Source organism: Struthio camelus, chromosome 20 (assembly GCF_040807025.1).
Source record: "Struthio camelus isolate bStrCam1 chromosome 20, bStrCam1.hap1, whole genome shotgun sequence".
Taxonomy (NCBI): Eukaryota; Metazoa; Chordata; class Aves; order Struthioniformes; family Struthionidae; genus Struthio; species Struthio camelus.
Genome location: NC_090961.1, coordinates 3,037,614 through 3,054,738, shown reverse-complemented (window position 1 = coordinate 3,054,738; position 17,125 = coordinate 3,037,614). Strand labels below are relative to the sequence as shown.

The 17,125-nt window shown below is 45.2% G+C and overlaps 1 protein-coding gene across 7 annotated transcripts in view; it reads right to left on the bottom strand.

Annotated features, from left to right (window-relative positions):
- Positions 1-2,441: 2,441 nt before the first annotated feature.
- Positions 2,442-17,125, bottom strand: part of TRAF1 (TNF receptor associated factor 1) — a 37,650-nt gene continuing 22,966 nt past the window's right edge. For all 7 annotated transcript variants that reach the window (XM_068915296.1, XM_068915297.1, XM_068915294.1 and 4 more), the window contains 8 exons: positions 14,256-14,354; positions 12,540-12,701; positions 8,955-9,026; positions 8,134-8,199; positions 6,962-7,399; positions 6,329-6,506; positions 4,968-5,116; positions 2,442-3,668 (listed from right to left, as the gene is read on the bottom strand). In XM_068915296.1, the coding sequence (XP_068771397.1) occupies positions 3,453-3,668; positions 4,968-5,116; positions 6,329-6,506; positions 6,962-7,399; positions 8,134-8,199; positions 8,955-9,026; positions 12,540-12,701; positions 14,256-14,354 (1,380 nt within the window). In that variant the 3' untranslated portion in view covers positions 2,442-3,452. The remainder of the gene's footprint in view (positions 3,669-4,967; positions 5,117-6,328; positions 6,507-6,961; positions 7,400-8,133; positions 8,200-8,954; positions 9,027-12,539; positions 12,702-14,255; positions 14,355-17,125) is intronic.

Genomic DNA, 17,125 nt, shown 5'->3' with positions numbered 1-17,125 from the left:
CCCTTTTGTACCTGGGGAAAAAGTCACTCGAGGATGTTTGGGCTCCTTACCCGGGTGTAGCCCTCCAGTAAGCCAATGCCCACCACTGTCATCGTAAGTCCGTGCGGGCGAGGAGGAAGCGGCCAGGTCTGGCGGGTGGGGAAGGGGCGCTCGCCGCTCTGCTCTCTGCCCAGCGGCAGCAGCTGCGTTGGCTGCGCCAGGGCCAGCGCCGGCCCGCGCCGCCGGCTCGCAGCCCCCTTCCTCCTGCCCTCGCCGCAGCTTGTTCTCCGCCGCCTCCGTGAGCCCGCAGAACTCCTCGCTGCCCCGGCCGGAGCCGCTTCCGTTCAGGTGCTCCGCGCCGCTCGTTTTGGAAAGCGGACGAAAACCTCCTGCAGCTCCGGACCGAGCGGTGACTTCGCTCCGGCCGCCCCTCCAGAGCTCCTGACGTCCCCGTTGGTCATCGCCGGTTGTGACCCATCCACTCGCTGCTTTGCCCGCTTCCAGGAAAAAAAGACTTGGCAGGAGGGCGCAGCAGAGGCTTCGTCTGAAGTCCAGGCAGATGGCGCTTCTGCCGCCTTTGCTTTCCTAGGAGCCCCCAAACTGTCCCGGTGAGGTTAGCGCAGATAAGCAAGCAGAAAACCAGCAATTCATTATGAAAGGGAAAAGATGAGACCAACCAGGGCAAACCCCTTGTTGCAACGTGGTTTCCCCCAGGCCCCCGACGGAGCGCAGGAAGCGCGGATGTCACCAAACCGAAAACCAAGGGGCGACCCTTCGGAAGTGACAGCATGACACGAGACCAGGCTGCAGGCGCCTCGGCTCCGCTGCCGCCACGTGGCCGGCTGCTGCGGCCCGCTCCCCTGCGCCGCCCGCTCTTGCCCGGCTACGCCGGGACGCCGTCCACCCCGGCGGGTTCCTCTGCACGGCGAGGCAGAACGCTTGCACGCTTCTCAAGCACCCGGAGCGAAGCCGGGCGAGCGGCGGCCCTGCCAGGGCTGCGGCACAGGCGTCCTGCTGCCCCTTTCGGGCCGGCGGGGACCTCGGCCCCGGCTGCCGCCCGGGCGCGAGGGGCTCGTGGGCTTTGCTTCTGCTGCCGGGAAGCCGCAGCGGGGGCCGAGCCCGTCCCGCCGGCCGGCCCCCGCCGCTGGCTCTGCTTCGCCCTCCTGGGGCGCCGCTTCCCTCAGCGGGTCCTCCCAACTGTTCACTGCGATTTCCAGCAGGGCAGAGCCCCAGCTCCCGGGGAGAAACTTCCTCCGTACAAACGCACGGGCTCCCGGAGCCAGGGTGCAGGCACCGTCCCGTCCCCGCGGCACCCAAGCCAGAGCGGAGAGGCTTCAGGGTGCAGCGCGCGGCCTTTGCCGGGCTCTGCTGCAGCCTCAGCGCGGGCTGCGGCGGCCCCGGGCCGGCTGGCGGCGTGGCTGGCGCCGCTGGGCGCTCCTGGGCCGGCGGCACCGCGGGGCCCCGCTCCCTGCGCGGCTGCTTGCCGCCTCTGCGGCAGAGACGAGCAAGCGTCGCAGCGCTGGCTCAGCTGCGCCTACAGCAAACTGCTGCCGTAATATCTCCAAGCTGTTCCCTGTGTTACAGTTCAAATAACGCACAAGCCCTTTTTTCAAGTCAGTGAGCTTTATTTAGGAAATAAATAAAATGGTAAGAAAATATGAATGATTGTAATAAATACAGCACTTGTCAAAATTACACAGCCACGAAAAGCATAATGTTTTTAAGCGTAACACTCCAGTGTGGTTAGAGGGTCAGCACATTACTGGAAAAACAACTTTCTGTCCCTGAAAGAATATTTTAAACGTGGAAGAGAGAAAAAGAAAGAGAGAAAGGGAGAAAGGGAGAGGGAGAAGGAGGGAGAGAGAGCTTCTGCGCATGTGACGGCAAAGAACATCCAGTTCCTTCCCTAACAAGCTTTGCTAGATATTTGTTTATGTTTTTTTTTCTTGACATTTGATACTTCATCACAACTAATTATTTAAAAGGATGCTGTCAAGATAGAAATGAGAGATTCGAAAAGTCCGCTCGTATGTCAGCAGTAAGGCTGGAGATTAGTCAGAGCCCAGGGCACTTCACCAGCTCCGCGAGGTGTCTGCAGTTTCCACGGCTTGCAAACCATAAGGGGGCAAACAGTTTCTCCTTCCCCTTCTCGTGCAGCGAGCGCAACAGTGCAGAGTTCACCTTTTCAGGTGAGACACAGGAAATACTGAGGAGAAAAAAGTGAATAAAATAATTTCATAAAGGCCTTTCACTCATAAATACCCATCTGTGTCCGGCCGCGATCAGGCCTTGGTTTGCCTGCAAATTTCACTGATTCTGCCCAACGGCTGTTAAGCAGAGAAGGAAGACGACGAGATGCATTGCTTTTGGGGGTTAAGGAGCAGCGTTTGAACATTGCACACCTCCTGACATTTCCGAGCCCGACGTGATTGTAAAAATGTTTATTCATTCCTTAGTTCTAGTTTTAAAAAAAAAAGGGGGGGGGGAACCCATTTCTGGTAGTTACTTCCATTCCAGCATGTGAAAAGACTTAAACATCCGAGTAATAAAAAGAATAAAGCAAGAAAAAGATCAAATAAATACTTTATAATAAGTCACTTGCCCTGAAGTTTCAGGAAGTGACTGAACACTTTAAAACGAAGCTACCGCCCGGTCCTCACCACCGCTTGAACCAGCAGCTCTGGATTCCCTGGGTTAACCCTCAGGGCTCCATGTCTGAAACACAAGAGTCAAACTACTCCTTTTAGAAGGACACGGTAATTTCCCCAAGGCACAACGGACTCTGGTCACATTGCTGATGCAAGAGAATCTCTCCACGCAGAGCACAAAAATTTAGGTCTAAAATAAATAGCAAGAAATAAATCATCCAGTATACAGAATTCAAGCTACAAACGCTATCCACAACTCCCTGCTTTGAAGGTCGTCAGGAAGCACAAATGGAGACAAATCAGGTTTCCTTGGGGAAAGGGCTCTGCCCTCGTCGCTGGCGGGGGAACAGCCAAAATCCCACGTCGGGGCTGGCAGCCGGTGCAACCCCACAGGCGCCCTGCCCCTCCGGGAAAGGGGGTCCCAGGAGGGGTCCGTCCCAGGGGCCCTGGAGGGAGCTGGGGCCGGGCCCTCCGCCAGCCCCCAGACGGGATGACACACGCACACGCGGGGCAAGGCGGGAGACAGAGCAGCTCTGCCCCCCCACCTGTGCCTCTGCAGAGGGAAGGACTGCAACCTATACCTAAAAGAGCAGTATCAGCTGTTTTTATGAAATAATCACAGTTTTCACTTGCAATGGCACCCTTCCAGTGGTCCTCGGCAGCAGCTAGCTCTAGCAGGCAGATCTTCAGCGGAGCGCAGGCTCAGGCCCTCGGGGTTTTGCCTGTGCACGAAATCTAACACAAAGTCTCAAGCTGACGGTTCTTATTTTGTAAACTAACGAAATTCAGCGGATGATGTACCAGATACCCATATTTCAAGATTTACTAATTTGTTTCTATAATGCATTTAAGGAAAAGCGTGTCTTCCTTCACATAGGCATATTTAGGTGACTGCAATTTGGACAAAGGGAGGAACATAGGACAACCGCTTGCAACATTCATATCGTTCACCGGTCTCTGAAATGAAGCAGATGTCAAGTCTGGGCGAAATGCATCAATAACGTGTTCTCTGTTGTTTTGATCAAGCAACATAAATGTAACCTGAAAAAAGTAATAGAGAGAAGGCAGCAATGAAGAGTTATTGCTTTAAAAAATAAACTAGAAAATATCAGAAACAGAAGTGCAAACATGCTGCAAAAGCAGCTGGATAGATTCAGTGGAGATTGATAATCAAATGCAAATAATGAAAAAAATGAATATTTTACAACCTGCAAGGTCAGCTAACATGAAAAAGGGAGATTGTAATCAATCCCAGATGAAATATTTAAAACGATGCCTCCCATAAAATAAAATAAAGTAAGAAATTACTTCTTGGTAGAGAATTGCACAGTGCAAAGACTTTTTTCCTCTCTCCCCTGACAATTTAAACAAACCATGAGTTTGGTTACAGTCATTACATTCATTCTGTTTGTGTGGTTTGGAATCAAAAGAAATAGCTCAGTTCTCTGTATGCAAATATGTAACAGACACAACCTAAATATCAGTCTAGAATTTCCCCATCTCATTATCGCTTTTATTAACTTACTGTTCTTTAGCTTGGAATGCGAAATATACATAATACCTTTTTAATACAATGATAATTGTGAACTTTGATTTGTTTTCCTTGGCTACTAAATAGCAGAAAGGCTATTTATATGAAAGGTTCTCAGAATTATTGCCACATAAAGGTAAACGCTAAAGTGGAGGTCAGACCCTTGTGCATATTTTCACTGTTTCTCTAACTTTTGTTGCCATTATCAGATTGCATTTATAAAACAAGAAAAATAAGAGCAGAGTAAGGGACTTGCTCAGGATCACGTGAGACATCCTTGGCACACCTGTAAGTGGAATTTTAACCTCCCATTTCTAACACCTGTTCTTCAGGCAACACATCATAATTTGATAATATCCATGTATAGGAAGAGCCAGGAAAAAATGTGCCTCTGGCCTAATCCCAGGCGGACACACGTTGCGCTATATCAACCTTGAACCTGCAGGGTTATTCTCTCTATTCTGGTGTTTGAATATCCTTCAAAGCAAAGCATGGAATCTCAGTCGGAGCAGCCTCCCCTGCGCGTAACCCGCGCCGTTCAGAGACAAATTATTATCCAGGACCAGAGGATGGCTTATAGCCAACGGAGAGGAAAACGGGAAAACGCTCCAACTCCCACCAACCTCAACAGGAAAAGTCCCCTGGAGTTCAGTGGGTTCTGGGTGTATGCTAGGATCAGATTCGAAAAGGTTGACTCTTCATAGGATGCAAAAAACATCAGAGAAGACAGCAAAAGACTCCACAGGAGAAAAAGAACTAAGGAAAAAAGCATTTCAGCAAAAAGAGCATGAAAAGCCCATCCTGCTCACCTTGTGTCTGAACGGCCAAGGAAGCAGAGCATCATAGTCCCCTTTCATGACAACGAAGAACAGAGACACATGGGTCCCCTTTCCTGTCCCATCTCCATTCAGATAAATCCTCAGGCAGACTTTGTAGCCGTACTTTGCAGTGTAGAAAGCTGAAAATTAGAACTCTCCATTAGCAAAGCCTCCTTGGAAGAAAAAAAAAAAGACAAAAACGGTGTCCTGACATATAGGAAAAGAGCTAGAGCGTGACGTGCTCTGGTATCACAGAGATGAAGGGAGCGGACAAATGAGTACACCCTGGAGCTTTCAAGCTACAAACAACAAAATTCAGTGGTTGGAGCCCTTTCAATGCCTTATACCTCAGGGAAAACTACCTGTTACTCTCCACTCAAGCATATTTTACCTAGCCAGTTCACTTCTCACACGGGAGATACCTGCAGCAGGAGGCCATGCAGCAGCGCCAGCCACCAAGGCTGTGGGCGAGACAACCCAGCTCCAGCAGATGTCACTGCAGGTAGCTGTGGTGGAGGGCAAATCTAAACGGAAAGCCCAGAGCAACAGAGCACGGCAGGAGAAATGCTGCCTTCAGGCCGGACGGATGGTGCATCCCCACCATTCCTCAGCTATTTCACACGCAGTAACGGAGCCTGCTTTTTCCCCTTTTCTTTTCAGGATGAAACACTTTTAAACCAAGAAATTCAGCTGGATTTGAGACCAGCCTTCCTCTTCACAGGTGTGGTTTGGCCACCAGTGCTACACCTGCACAGAAGAAGCGTGCTGACAAGCAAGAATTTGGATCAAGAGGTAACTGTCTGATGCCTGTAAATCAGCTCGGCTCCACCCTATTGCTAACGTTTGAGTCCAAAATGTGCTACCATTTCTTTCAGAGTGGTAAAAAAGAAAAGTCAGATCTCTGTGTATAGATATATGTATGCATTTCTGGGACTGGAGGGAAAAGCTGCAAATGCAAAAGCACTGGAGAAGTATACAGTTATTTGAAAGGTGTCCATGGCCAAAATAGTAAGGGAAACCGCTTGCGGAGAGTGGCCCTCCAGCCTTGTTCCTTCAGGCAGCCTTGCAGCATGTCTGCCTGCACAAAACATGGCTACTTGGATCAGGCACTTACGACTGCATCTGGCCCGATGGCATCCCTCCTTTGCAGCTCTGTGGAGGAGTAAATCACAGCGCTGCCCTTAGTAACAGGCAGGAGAGCATAATGTCTTTGCACAAACAGCATCTTAGTTCAGGGAACTATTTTAAAGGACCTTCTGTCCACGTTAGCAGAAAGAAGCACCATTCTGGAGGAGTCGGTGGGTTTTCTGAAGGTCTGAGTTTTGCTAACACAGGGATGTCACGCATTTTACCTGGTGAATACAAACTGATTGTTCTTCCAGTCACCGAGTCTTGCAACTTCCTGCCAACATCCGTTATTTTCCACAGAAAGATCCCGTCATAGGAAGCTTGCTCAGAGAACAGGAGACTCTTATGCAGGCTGCTCAGGCCTGCATCCTTCTGTGTCAGGCACCGGTGCAACTCTGCAATCTAGAAAAAAATCAACTCTCAGACAATGCTACTCTCCAGATGTTGTACCACAGAAGCAGCAGAGTCATTCAAGAGTCCTCACGTTCTGGAAGTTCTCCTTTGATTCCTTTTTAAGTGACGGTTCCATATCAACACAAAGGGCACAGCTGGACAGACCTTTGGTTTTCCAGGCACAATGCTGCTTTGAGAGGACCAGCCAGTTTAGACAACTGTCTCGTTTGCTGTCCGATCATGCCAAACTCAGGACATTCAAAACTCCTAGGAATTTCTAGGTGCCTAAACATGGACGTAGCTAGCAAATATTACAGCTCCCCATTTCAAAGTTTATCCAAATGTCCAGAACTTAACACACCTCAGCTCCATCCCTGTCCCCAGTGACCACCTTCCTCTGATATGTGTATGTAACTGTTATCTATACAGCAAGCACACCGACGATGCCTACCATAAACATTTACCTTCAGTTCAAGGCCTCGTATTATATTTTGATCGAGTTCACTCTGTCTCCGAAAGGCTGTGATTTCCAAGTTAGAGGTCTCCACCTCTTTATTGAGCACTGCCACAATATTCTCAAACACATGCAGCTTATTTTCTAGCTCAGAAATCACCTTCTCCCTCATAAGTTGTTGCAGAAGTGATTCATCTTCAGAAACAGAAGATCCAGGAAAACAGTCTACTTCCAGATCCCCACTGACTTCCAGATCCGCTGGGATCTGCAGATCAGAGACGCTTTTTTGTGCCCCATTCGTATTCAGCTCTGGCTGTGGGACGAAGCCGTTTGCAGCTTTGGCAGGAGAGCACAAGCTTGCCTTCAGTTGCTTTATGTGCTGCAGCAGAAGCAGCATGTGGGCCCCAACTGCAATTTTTTCATGCTCCTTTACCTTCTCTTTGCTTCCCTGTAAGAAAACACTGTCAATACACTGTCTATGCAACTACCATCACTGGCCTGGAGCCAAATCAAGCAATGTTGCCTTTAATTTCTTGGGAGAGACAGAGATGGAAGAACTGCAAGATAAAGGTCCAGCTACGGAACAGCAGGCTCTCAGAGGAGACGTGGAGAAAAGAGCACCAGCAAGCTCACTAATGGTCAGTTTAGAGTGTATGTTCACATGTGGATACATGCTACCTAAAAAGAAAACCGTTTTTGACAATTTTTGTATTAAACAGCATGCCAGGCAGAATCCCAGTAAGATTCTCAAATAGGCCAATATTTAATACACGTATTGTGTACAAAAGATGGGATATACCTATAAGGCAGCAGGTGCAAACTAAAACTCAAAGCAGATTTTAGAAGCCATTTCTTGTTTTAAGGGGCATTACTCTAAAGAGAATATCCAAAACAGAACAGAATAGCGGATTTGCAATAAACATCCGTTTACATCTGAAATGAATGCACAGTGCAGGATACAGAGCATCCCAGGCTGAACTGCATGTTTACCCACTGTGAATCCATGGCAGTTCCAAAACCATCTCTCTTGGTCTATTAAAAATTGGTACGCTTCTCTCTTTTCTTAAAAGTATATTTAAATCAGGGTCTACTACCTTGAACACATAGGCTGGCCTATGCCAAAAGCACAGCGTTGAGTCGCGCACTGTTTGAGGCCTTCTTGAAGGCAAAAATTTCACTCACCCTAAAAGAACAGCCAACTTCAGAAAACCAACATCCATCCTTGTTGATTAAGGGTGTAGAGCGGTTCTGTTGAAAAAAAGGCAAGAAAATAATCAAACACCACTTTCAATACATTCTTTTATTTACCTGCAGACAACTATGCCACATCCCCAGCAGCTATAAGCCAGGCTAATTCAAGTCAAGACATTACAGTCTCCAACCAGCACTGAAAACTCATTAATAAATCACTCAGGTGTGGTGGATGGCCATCCAAGTTTCTTTCACGCAATCTGGCAGCTAAATGCCCATCTAACACAGAGTCCATAACAATATAACAGAATTTAACAAACCATTGTGACCCTCCTGTGACAACTCCTCATAAATTATATGCCAACAAGCAAAGCGGCCCATGCCAGTGGAGAACGCCACGCACACAGCCACCCCAGCCCTCTCCCTGGCTGCAGGGAAAGCACGCGAGAGCGGTGCCTTGCAGCACCTTCTGCAAACGAATGGCACCATCAGACCGCAAGCACATATCTTTAAAAGGGTCACCTGTGTCACAGCATATTCTTGTTTGGCTCATCTGGGTCTCCCTGAATACTTGAAAGGAAACAAACATTTCCCTGGTTTTGTAAGATGAACTGAGAAGATTAATTTAATAAATTAACTGTGGGGGCAGCGAGGAGAAGGCAGTCAGCAGAACTACGCTGGGATGTAAAAAGCAGCCAGAAACCACTGCCATCATATGAAGAAGTTCTTAGATGGTCATTTAATCTAAATGAACAAGTGACACTTAAATGAATTGAAACAAAACCTATTGCATTCACTCATGTTTTACCTACCTTTTCCTTTGATGATGTTTCTGTTTGCACGCTTTTTTCTTCCTTATATAAATTGCCTTCACATGAATGTTTCTATCATTAAAATAAGAAGCAAACAATTGAGTACACTACTAAAACCAATGAACATCTTTACTTAGGACTCTTTGAAACAAAGCTTGCGTTTTCAGGGAATGCTATTCCCATTTTACAGAAAATTGGGGCTTGTTGGGACTTTTCAACAAGACGTAAATGAGAAGTATTATTCTGTGTCACGGAAGAAAGAGTTTGCAGCAAGTTTCTTGCTCTCTTCCTGAACAGTGTGGATTTAAGGGCGAGCAAAGGAAGGAAGGTTGGCTTCCCCAGGAGCACTACAAGCTCCACAACACACAATGCAAAGTCCTGTACTCCTGTCCAGAGAGTGACTGCTTGGGCCTCACTACTCAGTAGACTGCAGTCTTCTCAGGCTTCTTTTTACAGGAAATAATGTTTAGAAATCTGGGACTAAAGCACATCTGCTAAAAGCGAGTGCTGCTGTCCCCTGTACAACGAATTGCAGACCCAGAGATTTCTCAAGCTAAGTCTCTAAGCTGATTACTCGTCTTCCTAGCCTAGCAGGTATTTTCAGTGACAGATCTCCAGATGCAATACCTGTTAAATGAAAGTACAAAGTGCAATCTTTCACTTATGGGGCCCAGCGCTTTTGGAAATTACTTACAGATGCTTTGCAAGGTCATCCTGGGAAATTTGATACATGATTGGCAACGTACATGTCTTACTCAGGTCAAATTATAGTATGTGCACACACATACACATGCACATATATAGGCACACGCGCATATATATGCAATGACATGCAGGTGGATTATGGAACAGAAAGCAAATATACAGGAAACCCAAATATAAACTTTCGTGTATTGGCTTCATATAGTTTGCTTAATGTACAGCCCTTTCTCAGATCCTGCTTATTAACATTTTGAAGGCAGGAATCCAAATTTTCCATCATGATGTGCTAATGTAAAATGCATTAGTGCTAACATGAGACTTCCTGCCATTTCTGGCTCCAAGAAGAAGGGGAAAATAATCCTCCTGCCATTGGTTCATACTACAACTGTAATTTGTGTATTTAACACAGCAACTGTCAGCTCTCAGTTCAAACTATTCAGGGTTTTTGCCTTTAATCTTTATAAATGCCTTTGCATGCCAGTACATTTCCTAAAGTAGTCTGGAAATTTTTTTGATAAAGCCATTCCAGAAGTCCTCCAGGCTTTCCTCTGCAGAGAGTCCTGGGGTTTCTGGTTTAGCTCCTCAGAAACACAGCCACAGGTTTTCCCCAGTCCCTAACTCATTTCTGAATACTCTATGTCTTAGGTATTGCACAAAGCGCGCCTTTATTTTCTTCTCCTTTCTGCCGTTTCACTCATTCACAGCACTGACTTCTTGAGCTGGAGTGGGGTTTGCGGGAGGTTTCTTTAAAATATAAGGCAAAATAAAAATAGGGGGCCAATAAGTGATTGGCCAGGATGGAGAGAGGGAGAGCAGTGCCCAAAGTTTCCGATTTGCTCCCAGAGGATTGTGGATGCATGAAATGCACACAAATAAATTTCAATGTGGCAAATTTCATATGCCACAGGGCAGCAAATTTAATAAAGCAGATCACGTAACCAGCAAAATTCCAGTTTTATGAACACTATATAAGGCAGGCAGAGAAAAATCAACATCTCAAAGCCAGTCTCCTGCTTGGTTGCCAAGGCTGCCTAACCAAAAAATTAATTAGACGATGGCTAACCGGAATAAGGGGAAGGGAAACAACTCTCTGCCGCAGAGAAATGAAGCCCACTGAGGTGGATCGGTGGTATCACAGACCCCTGAGAAGGGAAAGGTGTTCTGGGAACAGGCTCACATGGCTCAGGTTTCGCTCTCCAGCCTGCTTACTGCACTTTCCAAAGGCTGAAAGGCTGAAAATGTTGCCACCTTCTGGCATTTGCAGTTTCTCCGAAACATACACTGGCTTTAGCACTGGTAAAATGTGCCTGGGTCCAGGTATTCTCCCTTGCTCAGCGTTGTTAATACCAGGAGCACATGCAAAAGCTTCCCAAGAAGCATGTTTTTGCCAGAGAGCCTCCTTCTTACCCCAGAGGGACCGTTCTCCCCATGGTAAGTAAATCTCACAGCTCAGTTTTTTTAAAGGTGCAAATCTGTGGCAGTTACGGCACATAAAACTATCCCGTTATTTACTTCTGCCTATCATCTTGAAATATTCACAGAAGCCCTATTCAAGGGCAAAACTGCAATCCTAGTAATTATTCTGCTTCTGTCATCTAGAGGGATCAATATTCACTGTCCTGCACCCCATCGAGCGTTGCCCCAGCAAAGGTTTTCTCCGATAGCGGAGCCCACGGGGTCAGAAGTTAGGGCTGGGACGAGACAACTTTCAGAGCTTCCAAATCAAAACACTCATTGCAGTGTTAGCAGGAGCATCTCACATTTGTGCTGCTATTGCGCTGCTCGAGGAGTTTTTAAACTCAAAACGTCATAAACACAACATGATGCACTTTCATCATGAGGCTGAGAAGTGTCCCACTGAAGTGGTATCTTTGGCAATCTCTCCGTGTCACAAGAGGTACTTTTCTATCACTTTCCATCTGCCCTACGACACCATTTCCTCCTTCAGTAACACAGAATACTTTCTATTAGCTCATTTTATGCCCTCAGACCACTCCCAGAACTTGTACACCTTCAAAACGGGAAAAAAATCAGGAGCCCTTTTCAAACTCAAACAACAGTAAAAAGTCACTTAGAATCTACAAGTCAGCAATGCATAACATTGCCTTGTTATAATAACTGTGAGCATTGACTGAGACAGCCATTGCACTTAAGTAAAAATGCCATACATTTGGTAACATTAACTTAAAAGTTTAGCGATCAGCTAGAATCTTGTGAGAATTTTGTTTGTTCTTTTAAAGAGGATTTTTAGCAAGTGTTCGGAACAGACTAGTGTTACCCTGCATTTTACAATTTGCAAGTCCCTATCACAACACTGGAAACACAACTGAAACATAAAAATAAAATTAAACACTTTTAAGCAGCCACAGAGTAATTTCTGGTAGATTTAAAGTATGCTCTCCTGGTCTCTACTGCCGCTGCAGCTAACTTGGAGAGTTATGTCTGATGGTATCTAATCGATGCCATCTGTCAGATCAGGAATTCTACCTGATAAAAGCCTGCCTTACAAATTTCTGGGCAATTTTAGTTTGAAGAAAAATCTAGCCACTTTTAAGATCTCTTCTCTGCCACCATTTGTGCGCCTCTGCTTCTCATCTACCTCATACTCTGGGACATGCTCTTAGAGAGAGGAGCTAAAACATGGGCCACCCAAACCCTGGATACGAATATTTTTTCCTCCTTTCTGCTGTAACATCACAAGTAGACAATCAAAGACCGTCCTTTTTTCCTTCCCAGTCCTGCACGGAAAATTCAGCTAGCGCAGAAAAATTAAATGTTGTTCAGGTGCAATGGCATTCATGAAATCGGGATGAAAAGATCTCATGATAGAATATTTAAGCCGTTAATATAAGGCCCTTATTTAAAACAAAGAAATGTTCTTACTTGGTATTCACTACTGGATAAACTCCGCTTACACTTTTGACACGTTGTCACGTTATTAACACATCCATTTTCCAAATGATCTGCAAGTTTCTTCCTCATCACCATGTGTCCACAGCCAGTGTGACAAGGGATTAAAGCATATTCGCATAGGCTCTGATGCTCCTGGAAGTTAAAAGTTGTAAACCGAATTGGAAACTGCAGATACATGTTTGTCTATAAATAGTCTCTATTCTGCCAGCAAAGATCTTTGCTTTGCATTTCTTCTAAGATTGGGTAAAATCCCACTCCACAATGTTACAGTGATGACTGTTGAAAAGTTCACCTCCTTTACTGGGGCTTTTTTTCTTATTAATTCTTAACTTAAAAAAAAACATAAGGAAACTTTATATAAATTCAAATATGAGCTCTCTCCTGAACAGGTTTCAGCTTCCTTCTTGTCTTAGAAGATCCCTAACTTTCTTTTTTTTTTTTTTTGCTTTGTGGAGCATTGCGACTGTCCTGCTCTAGCTGGCAGGATTCAGAGTACATCTGCCATGCAGGACATCTGCCGACATCTCTGCACAGGATTACAGAACGGACATCTGTTACCTTCTTTACAACAATTAGGACACAACTCTTGTCTACATTCAAAATAACTTTTAAAATGTTTCCGCTTCACCATTTGCATTCCTTCAGCTGAAGGAGAAAAAAAGTCAGCATTGTTCCTTTTGCTACCACCTCCAGCAGTTCAACTTTCAGATTCTTAAAAATACAATATTTCATTAAAGACCGTTTATTCAGGTCTCTTCTCCCGAAGCTTCTGCAGGCACCGTGTCGCAACTGATTTTGCTTTTAAAGGGAGATGGCTATCTCCTACAGAACTGGCTCAGAAGTGCCAATTCCCATCACACGCTTAACTCTCAAATCCATTTTGCAGTGTATTCATGCTGAGAGGGGCTTCTTGCACCTCTCCAACTCTCACAGCTTTGGAGCTGAGCAAACTGGGCTCAAACTGATTCTTCTTTAAAGAGGAACGCACTCAAAGAGAAAACGTGCACAATTGCAAAGATAACAGAAGAAACGGCAGCAGCATCTCAGAAGCTTATCACATGCCGTCATACAGGTGATATATAGCACTCGCCCTGTTATAAATGCAGCAAGGCCCTCTGTTCTTGCACCAGGGGACCAAAACAGAGCTACTTTGGCACCAGGAGAATTTTTGCATATTTTTCCTGATTCTAATTTGCGTGGCAGATTTCCAGATCTTGCCCATCTAAATATTTTGCCTGTGACTTTTCACATCAATCTGAAAAGAATGAGTAACATATTCAATAAACAAGAGACAATTACACAGGGGAAAATTATTTCTCTTATAAAAACCTGCTACGCATATTGCTCACAACAATACCCTGGAGATCAGAGTATTTAGGTCCAATGAAAAATGCTTGTAGCATCCCTGCCTTTAACTAATAATTAAACCGATTGGTAAAAAATTGTAATTGATGCAAATTTTTGCAACATGAATTTCACAAACATTCAGGATGTGCTGGATCTGGTCAAAACCCTACTAAAATCAATGTTATGTTTTTAGATACTCTGTTGGTTTAAATCATGGTAACTTTGCTGATTTTAATGAAATTACATGAATCTGTGTTTGACGAGAACCTAGTTTCATTCTATTTTTGTTCCTATTCAAGGAAGAGCATGTTAACTTAAATAAACTGTCTTTAAACATACTTCAAAATTTTTCATGATCCCAGACCAACTGCATCCCAGGGTCACACAATGTACTTTGAGTTCAGAGATCTCTTTATTAATGGCAGCATCACTGAAGGCCTGGAAAGTAAACACAATAAGGAAAAAAAACACTGGTCAGAAAGTACTCCAGAATGCATCTTCCACATAGGAACAAGGTGACTGTGTCAGGACTTCAGATCTTAATAAATCTCTTCATTTTTTATTTTATTTACTGTCTTACTATAAGATGCTCTAACCTAACTGATAGTTTAGTGTTAGTAAAGTCCAAATAATTATCAAATCATTTCTTTCTTATGGTCCAAAAATAGACTATTTGATATGACATAAACTTATTGAAAAGTATGCCTGGCCAACGGCAGCTATTATTTTAAGTTCCTTTTCACAGATGCCTGAAATACATCACACGCAACGACTGTGCTGACAGGACCCCAGCTATCGGGTGCTGCCATGTGCCACTCTAATGAACGCGTTTCATTACTGGGGCCATTAACACCTCCTAAACATGCTGCAGAGAGGACTTGAGACTGTTTTGCAGTGAGAGTAAATTTCTCAGACCGTGGCTGTTTCCATTTAGTACAGCACTGTGTATTAACGAAATGTAAACCACATGTGAGAGTTTTTTTTGCACTACATAGGTTTCTTTTCTTACATTAACCATGAAGAACACTACAAATCATGTTTCGCTACACACTTTAAATATGAAAATCATGAAACACTGTGCACTTTTAATTTCACTTGTCACACAATCAAAATAGGTACACTGACACAGGACAGTGTTAAGGCGGTGTTCAGAACAAAATACAGAGGTCTTTGGATTTCCCATCTACCATAACATAGAGCAAGTCAGGAACAGCAAATAGAGGGGGGGGAAAAAAGCATTTACAAACCATGCCCACGCTTCAGTAAGCTGCCCAAATTCTACACAATCAACTAAAAAAAGCACAAAAAGAAAATCACCAGGATCAACATTCCTCAGTTTGTTTTTTACATCTAGATACAACATGTTTTAGACTTATCTACACTTGTCAAATTAAACCACTTGAGGAAGCACAACCAATTCGATGATGAGTAACTGCGAGATTCATTTAAACAGAGTCTCACAGAAACTTCTTTCCCAATCTCAGCCTGGAAGCGACGTCCACCTCACGAGAAGTTCTGCATACAAACTGTGAACAACTTCATAAGCAAGGAATTTTTAAAAAGTCATGTAGCTTGTACAATAACAAGTGTGGCTCCATCTGCATATATGGAAGATTTTGCGTAATCAGCTGGCACCGTGCAGTGAGTGGAAGCATACCAGCCCCAGCCTCTAAAACAGCCTAGTCTGATTTACGAGCAAAATCAAAGAAAAGAAATTCAAGTTATCAGGCACATGGTGACTTTTCCCCCCTGTGTCATAAGAGAAAAACTCAAGGAATTTCCTGACATTACAAAATAGATCATTAAAAACGTATTTAACTACAGGGACAGCCCCTGTAGCGTATGGGACTGCCGTGTGCATTCCCTGTGCTTTTTGTTTCACATTTACAATTGCTAAATCACTATGGACACAACTCAGGCAAAAAGCAAAACCAGAAATCCGCATTTCTTCTTTTATCCACACAGGTCACTGCTTCAGCTGATTCACCTGAACGTCTTGCCCTTGTATCTGGGCACGGGAGCAGACAGATTGCCCCGAGCTCTGTTAGAGGCCTGCGTCAGATCCTCGTACGGTAAATGAAGTGACTCACCCTGACAAGAAGGTGCTCGGGGCGAAGTGGAAGAAAACAGAAAATATTTCTCTCTGATTTCATATACTGTAGTTGGATATCTCCCCTCTTTCCTGCTGGCCGTTTCAAAGGAAGGTGTTGGTGCAGGGGCTGCTAAGGTTGATAACGTGGGGCTGTTGCAGGACGCAGACCCATGCCCAGACCAGCCCCGTCCCAGAGTGGACTGTGAGACAACTGCAGGTCCGCTGCCATCTCCCACCCACAAAGTGCTGCCAGCTCCTCTCCTCCTTGGCTCTCTGACCCACATGATGCGTGTCTTGAGGCGTTTAGCTAAGGGAAGACTTGGGGCTACAGCTAATACGGTCAGGGAGATCAACTAGCAACATGTTTAACAAGCAGATGAATCTGCCCCAAAAGCAGATCATGGGATAAGCTATGGCAAACGCACATCTTGACAGGGCCTTCCCCCCCGCCTTGTGTTTATATAACCATATAAACAAATGGCACAGGGAATCAACACAAACCAAAACCACAGCAAAGGTAAAGCTGAGATTCTCAGGAACAGATACGGAACAAAGAATGGACCTGCTAAATGACCTTCACTATTCGTGCTGCTTGCAAAGTCTGGGCCACTCGTTGTAAGCTGATCCATCCAAGCAGATCCTCATGCCTTTGTGGTGACTGACCTCATCTGGGCTCCCAACACGCACACACGATGCTGCCCAGGCAGATCAGCTTGCAAGAGCGCGGCCCTGTTTACAGCAACCCACCCACAGATTTGCAGAAAATCCCAGGAGATACAGTACAAATCCAGCATCAGAGAAATCCCAGAGTTATAAGAGAATTGTCAGTTAACACAAAACAAGTTCATAAGGGTTTAGCTGTACCTATCTGGGCTCCTACGATGCATTAGATTCTGTTACTGGGAAATTCATTGCAGAATTGAGCCTTTTTTCCAAGATCCTACCAAGTTCAGCATTAACTGTAGAATTATTATTTTGCTGCAGCCAATTCCTAAATCGTGCCTTTTAACTCAGCGCCGGCTGCCTCTTGGGACTCATTTTCCCCTAACAAATCTAGATGAAATGTGTACCTCTCGGTACTCTGGCAGGTAATCAGAAAGGAGGGAAGCCTCCTGGG